Below are 15,625 nucleotides of genomic sequence, written 5' to 3'. Positions count from 1 at the left end.
ACTCAGAAAAATAAAGTTTAATATAAAGAAAGACATTACCTATATTACTCAGTGCAGTTAGTTCTGACTGTTAATGGGCTGGATGTCACCACAAGGAAGAGAAGTAAGATGGGAATCTTGTTGCAGAAAAAAGAAAAAGAAAAAACATCCACAACAACAAAGGGTATTCTTCATCACCTGAACAAATGTCTACGCCCATTACATTCTTTCTTTTTTTGCAAAAAAACTCTTTATTTAAATTCAAGGACACATATGACAGTAAATATTTTCAGTTATTAAACAACAGTATAAAGTTATACATCTTAAAAAACAGAAAGCCCAAATCTGGTGCTTTATTTCCTCCTTCCCCGCCGCCCTCTGAAGCCTCGAACGGAGCCGTGACCGAAGCACACGGTTGTCGGGACCCTGAGAGACAAGAACACAGTTCTTATTTTGTATCTCAGATTGCGCCAACTACTATGAGGATGTCACATACATTTTAATTACAGTATATAATATTGCATGTAAATGGATAAATACAGCTGACTTAGCTACATAAGGGTTTTACCTTAAAAAGATCATAATCTTAAATCTTAAAAATGAATTCCCAGAGCAGACTGACAACATCTCAAAAATGGCCAACTTAGAACAGGGCTAAAGCTGCCTGCAGTGCTTCACAGCAGACTTCTTTAAAGACTAACCTGTAGGAGTAGCGTGGTTTTGGTGGTTCGGTGCTCGTATTCCCTGCGCCGCGAGCTGCAGCAGAGAGACCTGTGAGCTCCTCGGTAGAGGCAGAATTTGCCATGCGAGCAGCTTCGTTCTCGGACAAATGCATCTCCATGGATTCCCCGTGCTCGGGTTGGTCGGAGAGCTCATCACACATAACCTCACACACACCCTCGGACTCACACACATCATCCACTACCTCCATGGCTGCATCTTTCTGTTGCTCTCTCTTAATCTCTCTGGTTCTGTTAACAAAGAGACAAAAAAAACAAAATGATTTAAACTATTTTACGTTTTTTTGCATCAGAAAAATTCTACAAAAAAATACATATTTAATACAATTCACGCTGCTACTTGGGTTTTTATAGGAAAGTTGAGCAAAAAAATTACACAGTTTTCAGTAAAGTAGCAAAGAGAATCTCATTCTGTAACTTTCCTTATCATGTTATGTTAACAAAAGAATATAAAATAGTAGAGGGAAACTACAAACATTGTTTCAACTCTTCAAGAACTGGTCAAAATCCTGTCTACTATAACAAACACGGCCCTAGATGAACAGCTAATATTTCTACTGATATTCTGCTGCCATCTAGTGGACATAATGTAATAAGTGCAATCTTACCCTCTGCCCTTTTTGGTTTTGTCAAATCTGAAGTCTGGAGGATACTTGTGGATTCTTATCAAGTGATCTTTCCTGTGTTTACTAGCCCTGAACTTCTGTCCACAGCCCTCCACCAAACACTGGTACTGAAAACCCAAAATTAAGTGTTCTTTAACATCTTAACACTCATCAAAGCATGTTTGAAATACTTCACTTTAGATACAGATTTTGGCTCATAGCTTACAAGAGTGGGTATCAAACAATAGAAATGTCATTTTTTTCCTGTAACTTACCATATCTTGCCTCTGAGCGAGGATAGTGAAGAGAGAGTCGTGCCACTCCTGAATATGTATGTCTAGGAGTCGGGCACTTGGCAGGGAGCGACGGCAGGAGCAGCACACATGTCTGTGCAGGGAGTTGTAGTGATGCTCATACTCCTCCAAAGTGCTGAAGACTGCACTGCAGCCAGATATGTGACAGGCAAACTCTGACACACTGAGACAGAGGAGGAGGAAGGTGTAAAATGCTGTTGTTTGGGGTTTTTAAATGTTTTGTGCTTGTATTTTAACTACATTTGTTTAAGATATTTGTTTTTGGTAAATGTATGTAAACGTGTGAGTGCCTGTGTGTTGCTTAATGCTCTCTGCTTGTCTGTGATGGACATCATCTTCCCTGGAATTAAGTGGGCTAACCTTACATAGATAAAGTTTATTTGTCGCTAGTTAGTTAGTTAGCTAGCTAGCTAACCGAATGCAGCCCACAGCCACACACAAGCCACACTAAAAGTAAAAACTTGGACTTTCATACCTGAGTGTTGGCTTGTCGTTTGCGTCTGAGATGTAGAGGTCTTGGAGATACATGTGTCTGTGAATGTCCCCATCCTGTAAACAGCATTTACAAGCAGCATGTTATGGTGTGTAGGTTAGCTAGCTAACGTTATTGCGCCTGTCATCGGAGCGCTTCAGCAGAACAGGTAACAGTCGCGCGGTTCATTTTGCTGTTGCTCCGTTACCTCGAACAGCTCGTGGTCCTTGTGCAGGTGGATCAACTGCGGGGTGTAGTGGAACGGGTTTCCCTCCTCAGCTTCACTCTGCCTCAGCTCCTCCTGCACAGTCATCATCGCAGCTTTTTGGCCCTCTGTTGGAAGTCGGACCAGTTCTGGCTGCAGCATCGTTTACAGGCGTTTTCATGCTCCTTTGAGACTTATCGAAGCCATGAAGCCAAACTGCCGCGCAGAGTTTTCAGTTGTTGATGTTGTTGATGTTGTCGCAGTTTAATGACGTCACACATCTGGTGCGTTGCCGCCACCAACTGGCCAGACTCAACGGGGGAAAGTTACAGCCTGAAACTGAGAATATTCCAAAACAAATGCGTTTCATAAAATTATCACAGACACGAAGGGAACAAGGGGTGGGGGGCAGCTGACTGTGTCCCACATTTCATTTATTTTTGGTGTGAAAAAAAAACTTTGGGAATTTTATTTGTTGTTTTTGCTTTTGATGTGTAAAACTAAAACAGTTCCGTTACACTGTGCAATAAATATTTAAATGTCAGGATTTACAGCAGTCTGAATTATTATTGTAACTTTCACAAGTCGTACGGCAAACACGCGCTAAACGTAACCTAATTTTTTCTGTTTCCGGCGGCAGCTTACGTCCTGTTGAGCGAATCTGACTGCTACGGCATTTCACCAATAGATGGCGACAAACGCCACTAAGGGGCTTTGTAGGCTCCGCTGTCAGTTTAAGTGGATGACTGATGGTGGGTACTTTCCTCCTTGTAATAGATAAGAAGTTTCCAGTAATGTAATACTGTTCATCTGCCCAGTCAAATCTGTCTACGTGCAGCTGTACTTCGGTATTAACGTAGCTTAATGTCTGTAACTTGTGGTAAACGGGGAAATATAGACTATTGTTTAGATTGTGAAAGTTTCAAGAATCCCATAGCCTCATATGATCTGGTGAGAATAATCACGATGGAGGGAAAAGTCATAAACGAGTTTACGTTTGTTTTTGTTTTTTTTTTCTTCAATAAACTGCTAAATTACATTTTGCACATTTTATCACGTATTTTATCACGTTTTTTAACCCCCGTAAAAAAAAACTGTCTGTAATTGAATTCAGCACCGCACACAATTCATATTTATTTAGTGAGGAACAAAGTTGAACTTTTTGAGGCTCGCTTTGTGACTCATGTGGTCCCTCAGCCTCAAATGGTAATTTTCAGGATATTACACAGCAGAGAGGGGCGGAGAGCTGATTTTCCTCGGCATTTCCCTCAGACTGCCGAGCACACAATGACACAGACCGTCCGGTAGAGCAACATGCCATATTCTGGATATTTTATATGGATTTTCTTCTCCTCATGGGGTGCGACTTTTCTTTCTTTCTGTCTGTCTATCTGTCTGTCTTTCTTTCTCTCTCTCTTTCTTTCTTTGTGTCTCATGAAATATCCCTGGTACTTGCAGGAGTCATTGCGGGCAGTGTGAGGACTCTACCTCATGTGATGAAGTACCAAACAGTGATCCCTCAGAGGCTGAAGGATTCATCTCTCAGTAATGATGCTGCTACACACCAGGTAAAACACCCTCTGCTCTGCTGTTTTCTCACTTTATTTTAAGCATCGTTTTTTTTTAACATTTTCAAGAATGTTCTTAAGTCTTTTTCCTGCCCCGTGTGTGTGTGTGTGTGTGTGTGTGTGTGTGTGTGTGTGTGTGTGTGTGTGTGTGTGTGTGTGTGTGTGTGTGTGTGTACGTGTGTGTAGACATACCCTGATGTACTCCAGTACTCTGTGATGATTGCAGGACAAAACTACACACTGTACCTGGAAAAGAACAAGTAAGAAAACTTGAAATGTCCTTTTAGATTTTTGAGCAGTGTTTTAAGCGCATGCTGTATTTTTACACATACTCTGCTTTCTTTCTTGACCTGTCAATATTATTGACATTGAACAAAAAAACTCTTCTTTTCAGAGATCTTGTCGGCAAAAGCTTTTCTGTGACACACTATTCTGATCAGGGCACCCAAGTCACAACTACTCCAGATCTTGGGGTATGTAGCTTTGCATTCTTTCTCACAAACCTTAGCATCGCCCCTCTGTTCACGACCAGCTTCCATTATAATGCTATATGTCTTTTAGGTCTGACAGAAACAAATGGCTATTATTGCATTTTTAATTATAAGATTTCAATGGATGCTCGGTTGTAAGATTCAAACACTTATCTGTGATTTAGTTTTTTCTTTTTTGAGTATAGTGAACTTATATAGTTGATAATAAGGCTGAATTACCATTTTGTTTCACTTCATTCATTCTATTTAAATCGCTGAACAAAGCATAGATGAGAGATCTGAAACCAGGCTAGACTACAAAGATGTATCGTACTAGAAAGGTTTTGATGAATCAAGCACAGGATATCCTGTGCCACCTACCCACCCAGTTTCAGAGGTTTTGTGACATTTACTTTCCTGTGCCAGGTCTTTTTGTAGTGTTGTATAATGCTTATTGTCATGAATCTAAAATCAGTATCACAGCTCTGAACTGTTCAATATAATAAATAGGGTTTTCCATGGATTTCTTTGATCTTGAAATTTGTCCTGCATGTTTTATGTACCTGTCACATTTTTAAAGCAGCACAACACAAGCAGGAAAACACATAAAAAGTAATTACATCTATTTTTAATTAATTCCTGCAGATCCTCTCCATCATTGTCATCTACAAAGTCCTGTTAAGGACATTTTGTGCAATGCATGCCAGCATTTTCTTATTTCACAATACCAGATGACATTATTTCTCAACCATTAAGTTCCTCATTATGAGATCTGATGCCTCAGACTGCAATGACTGAGTCTAATGTGGAACAGGAATTGACATATAAGGTTAAGACTGTCATTCCATCTGAGCATGACGCATACAGCACACCGTATCTTCTTCAAATTAGACAACACTTTTACACTGTTCATTAGAAAAAAAAAAGTGTGAGTTGAAATCTTTCCATTGATTCTGTAACAAATAATGGGTGTCTGTTCAGGTTCACTGCTACTACCATGGACACATTGTGGGAGTGAAGGAGTCCTCTGCCAGCGTGGGACTGTGCTCAGGAATCAAGTGAGTAATGCAGGGTGTACATTTGTTTTTTTTTCATCCTGTATCTCTAATTACAAAAAGATGATTGTTTTCCTAAGTAGAGTACAAATTTAATTAAACCCAAGATGATATGAGACTGTGAGTCCAATCCAAAGAGAGGAGCGGTCCCTCAGCATCCATTTCCTCCATCACGGAGACCATTAAGACTGTTTGTGGCTCTGTGCCTGACAACCCAATCAACAAAGGCCTCTCTGATTAAAGCCACCTTCTGTTTGCTATAAAAGACGTTTCGTTAGTGTCAATAGCTGTGGGAATTTGAATGCATGATAAGCAAAGTCTTTAACGAGGTGAATCTGCCTGAGACTTACTGTAGATATGCTGAAGAAAAAGAAAGTGTGTTTCCCTGCATCCATGCTGAAGTTCCTGCTTTTGCACTACAGGGGGGTTGTGCAACTCCAGGACCAAGTGTACCTTATCGAACCTCTGGCCAGCTCCGAGGCAGGACAGCAGGATGACAGACAGGGCTCCGAAGCGCACAGTGCCGAGGGTCTTCATGCCGTTTACAATTACAGACACCTGAGGAGGAAGAGGAGCTCCTGTTCCCATGGAAACACGACCACTTTTTATGATCATGGAGCTCGTCCGTCTGGACTGTTCCAACTCGGCAGTCTGGTAAAGACACACAGCGTGGACACATGCTCATGTAGACCAGGGTTTGAAGCCTATAGCTGATATGTGATGCTGCATTTGTATATTTGACGATTTGATTTTTTTTAAAAATTGATGTGGGTCACACTTTATATTAAGGTACATATATTCACCCTTAATAAGTTGCTTATTAGCATACATATTAGCAGCATATTGGCTCTGTATATATGTATATGTGTGTGTGTGTGTGTGTGTGTGTGTGTGTGTGTGTGTGTGTGTGTGTGTGTGTGTGTGTGTGTAAAGCATTTATTACATTCATTTTATTATATTTACATTTATTTAGGATTTATTCTGCATAACCATATTCTACGACTACTCTGCACTTAAAAAATAATTTTCCCTCAGTACTTTCCTAAGTACTGCTTGTTGATAGTAAGTAAGGAAATTGTTCTGCAGGAATCAAGATCATAACAAGCAAACCCTAACACCCAGAATAAGGCAATAATAAGTTCTGACTAATAAAGAGCCAATGCAACAATATGCATGCAAATAAGAAACAAGTTCATGGTAAATATGTGTCTCTTAATATAAAGTATTACAGTATCTTTAACAGTTTTTATCATATTTGATTGTATTTTGGGTATTTTATTCTATTCTATTTCCTGTATTTTCATTGGCTGGATTGTAGTGGTCTGGATGTGTTTTGGTTTTATATCTTCCATCTCTGTTATTCAGAGAAGCAGAGCGCAGACCAAAGACCACACTGGAAAACCCAGGACAGTGGAGCTGGTCGTGGTGGTCGACCACACAGAGGTCTGAGTCCATGTTTTTCTGCGTCTGTCTGAGTCTGCTCTTGCAGATGTAGGCTATTGATGATAATGCTCTTATGTTTGATACATTTTTCCCTTAATAAGTGGAGTGATTATCTTTTGTATCTGAGATGAATTGAATTGAATTACTAATTTAATAATTCTATGATAATTATTTTTTCTAATTTCTTTATAGTATAAGAAGTTTGGCAGTAAGAAGACAATAGAGGCCAGAGTGCTTGAAATAGCAAACCATGTGGACAAGGTACGTCTGTTTCTGTAATTACTCAAAGCAATTCAATTTGAATGTTCAAATGAGTATAAAAGCTCAATTTTGTGTAATTCTATGCCATTTCCATTCTGTGCTAATACAGTATTCCATCTATTTTTGCCAGTTATTTAGTGCATTTTTGTTGGCGGCAGATAAGACTTACATTTTTCCCACAATGCAGCAGAGCCACGTGTAAGAAATCTGTCCTGATACTATTTGTTCTTTACTGGCTGGAATCTGACCAGTGAAAGGAAGGAAAAGTTCTCTCGCTGTGAAAATCTAACTTTAACTGTGAATCTTCACACCCAAGCTGAAAATTTTCACACATCTCACACAATCCCCCTTGCATACTCTGAAAGAGTAATCCCAACATGAATGCACCATCAGACAGCACCAGACCCAACGGTGACAGCATTATAGATGAGGCCACTGGTTCTGTGATTTTTTTTTAGCATGACGTGTACGACTGCTCACATTGAGAAATACTGATTTGAACTATTAGCCTCGATTCATTCAGTTTTAGAGGAATTTCCACTGTGTGCTCTGTTTCAGCTGTACCGCCCTGTAGGTGTGCGCGTGATGCTGGTCGGTCTGGACATCTGGTCGTACACAGATCAGATAGAGGTCAGCACTAACCCTGAGCTCACCCTCGGCCGCTTCCTCGAGTGGCGTCAGCGGAGCCTGCTGCCGAGGACCAAGCACGACAACGCGCAGTTCATCACGTAAGATGCAGTAAAAAGACAACGCCAAGGCGATGTGTTCAGCTGCCAGAGCAGGTGTCTAAACTTTTTTCCTCTTCCTCATTCAGGGGTGTGGATTTTGATGGGTCCACCGTCGGCTTGGCAAACACCAATGCAATGTGCACCTCCAACTCTGGAGCTGTCAATGAGGTAAAGCTACATGTTTGTTTCATAAAAGTTTCTGTGTGAAAATATGGAAATTAAAATGAAAAGAATGTGAATTATATAATGTTAATTTCAGTTTTACTCTATTCCATTTTTGTCTATAGGACCATAACACTAACTCAATAGGAGTGGCCTCTACTATTGCACATGAGATGGGTCACAACCTGGGCTTGTCTCATGATAATGAAAACTGTGTCTGTGGCTCCTTAACAACAAAAAGAGGCTGCATCATGTCTGAGAGTGTTGGGTAAGCTCAGTTTCTCACCTGCACATAAACTCCCCAAATCTGTGATTCTTAAACCCAAATCAAAGCTAGTATGTACCCTCTCTTTCCTTGCTCTTGCTATCTCTTCTTCTAGCTTCGTGTATCCAGAGCTGTTCAGCAGCTGCAGTCAGCAGCAGCTCAGCAGGTTCTTGGAGGAGGTCAACCCTGCCTGTCTGCTGAATACTCCCTCTACTGATCGCATCTATGGAGGGGCAGTGTGTGGAAATGCCTTCCTGGAGCCTGGAGAGGAGTGCGACTGCGGCACTGCGGAGGTCTGTGCATGCCGCTCTCGCAGAATCACATAACCACCAAGAGACTGACTCGTAACACTCTGCATCCCTCTCTGTCTGTCTCATAGGAATGCAGGAACCCCTGCTGCAATGCCACTACCTGCAAACTTAATGCAGGAGCCCAGTGTGCAGAGGGAGAGTGCTGCCACAACTGCCAAGTCAGTAATACTCCCTGTGTCCTCTCTCGATGTGTGAAGTCACACTGATGCTAATTATGTTACCGTACAGCTAGACACCGTCTGACTGTGCCGTCTGGCCAGTTATGTGCGAGTGTACGAATTTCAGTAGTTGGTACATCACCATCTGTGTTTCTCCGCTCTGCAGCTGAAACCGACAGGCATCGTCTGCCGACCAAAGACAGGAGACTGTGACCTGGCAGAATACTGTACTGGCCTCTCCGCCTCCTGTCCAACTGATGCCTACACCCAAAATGGCCTGCCCTGCAACCGCGGTAAAGGATACTGCTACAATGGACAGTGTCCTTCACGGCAGGAACACTGCAGGAGACTTTGGGGACCAGGTGAAACACCAGTGAATCACAGTTTGGGTTAGATGTGCTTCCTTTCTGATAAATCACGCCTCTAAGACCTGCAACCATCTTGTCTGTTTCATTCTGTTTAGATGCTGAAGTAGGTGCAGATGCGTGTTTCGCCCAGCACGGAAACTGCAGAAGGACACTGTTTAACCAGAGATGTTCAAGCCGGTATGTAAAGAAAAGCCAAAACAGCACTATAACGCTCATATTAACAGTGTGGTGTTGTTGGTGTTTGGGGATCATTGCTTTGTGGCTTTTTTTTTTCAGAGATCAATCCTGTGGGACACTTTTCTGCTCTGGAGGCTGGGAGTTTCCAGTGACATCCAGGAAGTCCTTCTACAAAGTAAGAAACGGAGACATATGCAATGAGGCGACAATGAACCCCGAAGACAACTACCCTGCAGATCTGGGCATGGTGCCGACTGGTACCAAGTGTGGCACCAACATGGTAAGAAATTAGCCCACGTTGCTTCTTAGCAGTTCGCATCAATAAAACCTCCCGTCTCAATGCCCTCACAATGTCTTTCTCTCTCTTTCAGGTGTGCTTCAATCAAAGGTGTCAAGAGCTCAAAAACATTAAAGTATACGGTACAAACAGCTGCTCTGCCAAATGCAACAACCACGGGGTAAGACATTTGTTCAGCTCACAGCACTCTGGAGCGCTGTAGAGCCATGGCAGCATGACTGACTGTGAGTCTGATCTCTGGCAGGTTTGTAACCATGAGAACAAGTGTCACTGCGACCCTGGCTGGGCGCCGCCTTTCTGTGATGTGCTGCAGTCAGAGCTGCCAGAAGGTATCGTGCATGCTACGCTTGTCTGACCCTATATGTAAGCGCTGATAGTCTGCCTGTCTGCCTAGTATATATGTTGACCTTTTAAAACGACCACGTGTCTGTTTGTGTCTGCTCTTTTTTTCACTGAGACTGAATACTCAAAATAGATTTCTCATGAACTTTCAAACAATCGCGCTCTGTTCCGGCGAGCACAAACAGATACTGATTTAATGGAATTCCCCCATTAGTCTGTACAAATGCAGTAATGACGTTACAATACATGCTGTTTCCTGAGCAGGTGACGTATGCTGCTACACGCTCATCGTTGAGGAATAAAAGAATACTGTCCCAATCAATGTGTGATTGTGTGTGTCCAGAGGGAGGTCTGGTGGTGTTTGTTGTGTCACTGGTGGTCGGCTTACTGCTGCTGCTGGTCCTGGTTATCGGGAGTTTGATGTGCTGCATGAAAAAAAGGCGACCTGCAAAGAGGTACAGTCAGAAGTCATTTCTCTTTTACAGTTAGATCATGATGTATGTACACTGAGCCATAGATAAAACCTTTCAATCTTGTTTAATCGTAGCTTCTGTGCGTATTTCTTTACAGATACCTCCGAACTACCTCAGGACAATTCAACCCGTTGTTTCGGTCCAGCAGTACACGAAGCAGCCCTCGTCTCGGGACCACACACATCAGCCGGCCTATATTTGTTGAGTCTTCAGCCACTCAAGCCTGTAAACCTCTGTCCTCTGCTACTGCTAGACCATATGCTGGAGCACTGAAGCCCAGCAGAGCAGCTCCAGAGGTGAGCTTCAGCAACCAGAGTGTAGTGATACCATGACACTAACACTGTAGTCTACATTAGACATGATATTTCCATTTGTGGCAGTGGTTTGCACCTGAAACCAGTTCTGGTTAAGTGGTTAAGCTACAGAAAGTGTCCCTGAGCCACACAGAGCAGTCAGTGAGCTCCAGGAATGCTATCTGAAATCACAAACAGGCCATTATTGTAGTTTAACTGCAAAAAACAATGAGGATTATAGTTGAACAAAGACTCATCAAGCTTTTGTTTCACTCATCTGTTTTTGTCCCTTCAGCCACCTAAGAAAGTGCCAGCTATACCTCAGCCATCAAAGATTCAGCAGGTAATCTGATCTACTTTATTTAAATGTAGCTATATTTATATGTAGCATTGTCATCCTCATTTTTTTAGTTGTCTACTGCATTTCAACCAGTAAATAAATGTTTTTCTTTAGATTGTGAGGCCATTCATGCAGCCATCAACTATTTTAAGCAAGCCAATCTATACTGAGGTAAACTTGCATACAGCAATGTTTCTCAACTCAACTCTCAAATTTGTTTGTTTTGTTAAATGATGTATTAATTGTTTGTTTGTTTGTTTTGTCAGGATAAGCCACTACCTCCATCCAGACCTCTACCACCACTTGCAACAAAACCGGTAAGTGACTTTACAATTTTCATTCGTCCTCATTCATTTAACTCTTGCCTCTCGGTTGAAATGTGAACATCTGTCCTTTAAGATCATGAAGCCAAAGCCTCCGATGCCTCCAGTGAAGCCAAAGCCCTCTGCAATCCTGTCCACACTGCCACACACTCAGCTGGTATGTATTCAGACAGCAGCCAGAGTCAACCAGACCTTCCGAAAAATCCTCCAAATCCTGCCAGTTGGCCTTCAAGACATTCACGTTTATAAAGACGCCTGTGGTTTTGGACATTGTCCCAACACTGCAGTATAATGACCAAGTAGTGGCTCATTGTTAGTGAGTAAGCACATAAACTTCTCCCTGCCGCCACTGGATAAGCAAGAGACGGATGGTGTTTGGAGAAGGAATGTGTGAGCTGTACTGAGAGAAGCTCATCATCATGCTTGTTAACAGTGCTTGTTTTTCTAGCTTGCAGGGAGAGCTGCCCTGATGCCCCCCAGCAGGCCCAGATGACAGAGGGAATAATTCAGCCTAGGGTTAAACACTGAGATCCTCTGACAGAGGACACTGCTGTCGTCCCACCTAGAAGGACCCAGAAATCCTCTCAGGAGACGCTTGTCTGTTTTAAAGTGGAAACGGGATCCACCGAAGGATCAGCAACAATAAGTGACACAGCTTTTCTGTCAGTTATTGTCTCCCTGAAGATTACCGCCTTCAGTGTCTTGCTTATGTAAGCCTTCAGTGTGTTGATGAAAACCTGAAGCCGTGATTGACAGACTCAGCGTCTGTGCTTTATCGCTGACAAATGGCCATGCAGCCATGATGATGTTTGTTTTTTGTTTTTTGTTTTTAGGGAAATGTCGCTCTGCCTTCATCCTTGAATATGTGAACACTTTATGAGGCAATTGCACTATTGATGCTGTAACTGTTGTACTAACTGTTACTGTTCCCTCACATTGTTTTGGTACTGCTTTTCTAAGAAATTATGTTGTTAAGGGATTTTAAAATGTTGCATCAATGTGGGCACTTTACAGATTTTTCAATTAAGGAGAAAATACTTGTTTTTGTACTAATCTAGGTATGATTGACTTTGTGAGACTGAATTATGATATGCAGCTGTTTTCGTTTTGTGTGTTGACTTGATACATGTTGATTGTAATTCTTCAAGGGATTTTATATCATGGTCTATGCAGCAGACATGATCACAGTCCTCCATTCATGATGCAAACCTTTGTGGTTTTTCCAAACAAGGAGGACTCTGCCTTCATTTGTCCTGCAAACTTTAAACTGAACTATTAGAACAGTTCCTATTTATTGAGATCTTCCTTTTGTGTGTAAAGCGGAGCTTACAATAAAAATAAATCACCACATTCAACGTTTCAGTCCATAATCTGTGTTGCCATAGTTAATTAGCGGTTGCCTAGAAACGCCTCAAACAACCTGTTGTCGAGGGAGGCTAACAAGCTAGCTCAGTAAAACAGTTTGGGTCTTTGCAAACTGGCCTGAAACAGCTTTAAGAATAATGGAGCGAGAACTGAACGAAGAGGAGCTACAGGAGTTGTACGCATGGATAGACAAAATACCTCTGTCCCGGCCCAAAAGACACATCACGAGAGATTTCAGCGACGGAGGTACTTCATTTAGCCTTTAGCTTAGTTAGCAGTCCACAGTGAGGCGTTAACTCACAGTTATACAAGCAGCAGTTGTAATATGACCTCGTATAAAGGTGTCACGCAGCTACTGTCTTGTTTGTATGTTTATGTAGTTTATCAGCTCAAATGTCTGTTTATTTACTTACTTGTGAACCGACTCCTGCCTCTCTGCTGAACTCTCTCTGCAGTGATGGCTGCAGAGGTTGTAAAATATTTCTTCCCGAAGCTTGTTGACCTGCACAACTATATTCCTGCAAACTCCACAAGGCAGAAGCTCAGTAACTGGAATCTGCTCAACAGGCAAGGCACCACTGTTCTTTATGTATTCAAACTGCACATATGGATCTACTGAAAGTGGCTGCATTCATGGACTGGAGACAGCTGAGTGAAGACCACATGATTGACAGACAGGCACTGGCAGAAAATGTCCCTCCTCAGCTGGAAAGACTGACATTTTAATATGTCCACATCTCCCCAGAACATTTTAGCACAAACACACACTCCACATCTCCTAATCCAAATGTCAGTGACTGCTGTTTCTGCTTTTCAATTATGTTTTGCAACAAGCGCAGAGGCAGAACATTTGTTGAGCGTTGCATTTGTTTAGTACCGCCATGGGCCTCTGCATCTGGTCGTGAGAACCAATCCAACACACACCCACTCATCCTCTCCCTGGCCACCGATATGGCACACAGCCAGCTACAGATTTATGGGCCTTCACTGTAAACACATTGGCCCCTATGGCATGCATCATCATGCATCATCAGTTAAATCACTTTCTAGATGCTGCTCTTATTGCAACTAGTTTTGTCAATTAGAAACATCTGCTTTTTTAAATTTATTTATTTATTTATTTACTTCCTCATGGACAGGAAGGTGTTTTCCAAGCTGAACTTTCACGTGCCTGAGGAGACAGTGAGGAGGATTGTACTGAGCACTGCAGGAGTGATAGAGCCTGTACTGAGCACCCTGAGAGAGAGGATAGACAAGAAACTGGAGCACGCTACAGAGAATATAATGGTGTGTGTACTGCATGTGTATGCATGTGTGTGCTTAGAGACATTCACACTAAAGTCACCTTTTCATCTGTTTGAATGCTGTTTGCAAAATATTTTAACTACTGTCGTCCTTTCTGTTCGATGTGAATCATAAAGCTGTCCTCAGTATTTATGAAGAACAAACATTAAAAAACATTAAAAAAAATTAACCTCATGTTGAACACCTTTTTTTCGTTCAACTCAGGATTTGGAATACTATGACACCAGGAACCAGGAGAAACCTTGTACAGGTAGAGTAGCTGTAATCTTATTGTATTTACACAAAGCCTGCCTTTTATTTCTTTACCAACAAACACAGTTGACACATCTAAAATCTTTATCCTCTGACCATCTGTTGTCATATTTGACCTCACATCACATCATAGGACGCTAGTACAGTTACGTCAGTTAAATAGGAAAATCAACTGACTGAAAGAAGCTGAAGTGGCTGAATTAACGCGAATGTGATGACTTTTGCTTTTACGCCTTGTGCAAGCTGTAACCTAATGTGAGTGTCATCTGTGGGGTGTATTAGCTGACACAGTCAAGCTGAAACCCTGAGTGAAGCTGCACAGTCCAAAATTCATCCTTTTTTTAGGGAGGGAAGTGGGTATAATCTCAGACTGTTTTTAATGGTGATGTATGTACTGATCAGCTGACAAACACCAAATCAGCATAGGTTTGCGTGTCTTAGATGGTGAATGCTGTGAAGTGATGTTTTTCCAAGATCTTCCTGCCTTTTCTTGCCTGTCCTAATATTGTCAGCGTGTGTGTCCTGCTAGCAACTCTCAGTTGCTGCTTATCTGTTCCAGAGATAGCAGTGACCACACAGAGACACAGACATGGCTACATTTAACAGAATCAGATAGGAGCGATAAGAGAATGCCACAACCTTTAGGGAGGGAATCTGTGACGTGTCTCCCTTCCGTTTCCCACACCTCATCTGTCCCTGAAACTACCCTGAAAAGCTGACCTCAGGCCAGTGCCTCCTTCCTCTGCTCTTTCCTCCTCTATCCACACCCCATCCACTATCAGACACACAGCTCAGGTCCTCATATCAGCTCTCAACATCACCAGATGGCCTTTATCACCGGCCTGAGCTCAGCATTGCTAGACTGAAAGGCCATTTTTCTCTGTCTCCATCTTCTAATCTTCCCTCCCTGTTTCTCCCTCTTTCTGCTTACAGCCATCGCCTATCTGCTTTCTGTCCTCCTCCCTTTACCCTACTTGTGTCCATAAGAATTATTGGATGAATCCTTGTGGGTTTCTAACAACGGCAGAGTTTTCATCCATCATGTCATGTTCATGTTAAAGTTTGCAAAATGTTTTCGTTTTGTTTCGTTTTGTTCAGAAATCCGTCACACTGAAGCAAAACTTGTGGCTCAGCTGGCAAGAGAAGAGATGAAAAAAGATGAAAAGAGCAGACAGAAAAACAGGTAAAAAACCAAAATGTTGCTTTTAATGTGAGTTAAATGGCAGCGTTTATCATAATAATGTGTCTTTTGTTATTCATTGTACAGTAAACTGCAGCACACAGTGCAGTGTTACTCAGACATGGACCCGACTTTCCGACTAATCCTGCAGGAAAAAGAGCAAGCTGTCATGG

General features: G+C 42.1%; 3 protein-coding genes across 3 annotated transcripts in view; 2 read left to right on the top strand and 1 right to left on the bottom strand.

Moving 5' to 3' along the window:
• Nucleotides 1-217: 217 nt before the first annotated feature.
• On the bottom strand, nucleotides 218-2,601 carry znf511 (zinc finger protein 511). The gene is made up of 6 exons (XM_070977060.1): nucleotides 2,319-2,601; nucleotides 2,114-2,187; nucleotides 1,600-1,801; nucleotides 1,328-1,452; nucleotides 681-950; nucleotides 218-405 (listed from the first exon to the last, which is right to left on the bottom strand). Exons 1-6 carry the CDS (start codon nucleotides 2,475-2,477, stop codon nucleotides 333-335), a joined length of 903 nt encoding a protein of 300 aa, XP_070833161.1. The 5' UTR covers nucleotides 2,478-2,601; the 3' UTR covers nucleotides 218-332.
• A 984-nt stretch (nucleotides 2,602-3,585) lies between these two features.
• Nucleotides 3,586-12,703, top strand: adam8a (ADAM metallopeptidase domain 8a). The gene is made up of 25 exons (XM_070978412.1): nucleotides 3,586-3,675; nucleotides 3,774-3,883; nucleotides 4,070-4,143; nucleotides 4,278-4,356; nucleotides 5,335-5,411; nucleotides 5,831-6,062; nucleotides 6,774-6,851; nucleotides 7,044-7,112; nucleotides 7,671-7,840; nucleotides 7,927-8,008; nucleotides 8,128-8,270; nucleotides 8,383-8,560; nucleotides 8,647-8,736; nucleotides 8,903-9,098; nucleotides 9,200-9,281; nucleotides 9,381-9,561; nucleotides 9,653-9,739; nucleotides 9,824-9,908; nucleotides 10,265-10,376; nucleotides 10,492-10,690; nucleotides 10,983-11,030; nucleotides 11,142-11,198; nucleotides 11,294-11,344; nucleotides 11,427-11,507; nucleotides 11,799-12,703. The coding sequence occupies exons 1-25, from the start codon at nucleotides 3,630-3,632 to the stop codon at nucleotides 11,841-11,843; spliced, it is 2,652 nt and encodes an 883-aa protein (XP_070834513.1). The 5' UTR covers nucleotides 3,586-3,629; the 3' UTR covers nucleotides 11,844-12,703.
• A 49-nt stretch (nucleotides 12,704-12,752) lies between these two features.
• Nucleotides 12,753-15,625, top strand: part of spef1 (sperm flagellar 1) — a 4,240-nt gene continuing 1,367 nt past the window's right edge. The window contains exons 1-6 of the mRNA XM_070978188.1: nucleotides 12,753-12,961; nucleotides 13,171-13,282; nucleotides 13,855-14,002; nucleotides 14,225-14,270; nucleotides 15,371-15,455; nucleotides 15,540-15,625. The exon at nucleotides 15,540-15,625 is cut by the window's right edge and continues 20 nt beyond it. Coding sequence (XP_070834289.1) covers nucleotides 12,853-12,961; nucleotides 13,171-13,282; nucleotides 13,855-14,002; nucleotides 14,225-14,270; nucleotides 15,371-15,455; nucleotides 15,540-15,625 — 586 coding nt within the window. The 5' untranslated portion in view covers nucleotides 12,753-12,852. The remainder of the gene's footprint in view (nucleotides 12,962-13,170; nucleotides 13,283-13,854; nucleotides 14,003-14,224; nucleotides 14,271-15,370; nucleotides 15,456-15,539) is intronic.

This window comes from Chaetodon trifascialis, chromosome 13 (assembly GCF_039877785.1).
Source record: "Chaetodon trifascialis isolate fChaTrf1 chromosome 13, fChaTrf1.hap1, whole genome shotgun sequence".
In the NCBI taxonomy this organism is placed as follows: Eukaryota; Metazoa; Chordata; class Actinopteri; order Chaetodontiformes; family Chaetodontidae; genus Chaetodon; species Chaetodon trifascialis.
This window is presented reverse-complemented; position numbering and strand designations above follow the sequence as displayed.

What these genes read in the sequence shown, in the direction of transcription:
- adam8a (XM_070978412.1), top strand. Translation starts at nt 3,630, where the DNA reads ATGCCATATTCTGGATATTTTATATGGATTTTCTTCTCCTCATGGG. An exon ending in CCAGCAGAGCAGCTCCAGAG is followed by an intron (nt 10,691 to 10,982) that starts GTGAGCTTCAGC and finishes TTGTCCCTTCAG; the next exon opens with CCACCTAAGAAAGTGCCAGC. An exon ending in GCAAGCCAATCTATACTGAG is followed by an intron (nt 11,199 to 11,293) that starts GTAAACTTGCAT and finishes TTGTTTTGTCAG; the next exon opens with GATAAGCCACTACCTCCATC.
- znf511 (XM_070977060.1), bottom strand. Translation starts at nt 2,477, where the DNA reads ATGCTGCAGCCAGAACTGGTCCGACTTCCAACAGAGGGCCAAAAAGCT. An exon ending in AGGACCACGAGCTGTTCGAG is followed by an intron (nt 2,188 to 2,318) that starts GTAACGGAGCAA and finishes TGCTGTTTACAG; the next exon opens with GATGGGGACATTCACAGACA. An exon ending in AAAACCAAAAAGGGCAGAGG is followed by an intron (nt 951 to 1,327) that starts GTAAGATTGCAC and finishes CTTTGTTAACAG; the next exon opens with AACCAGAGAGATTAAGAGAG.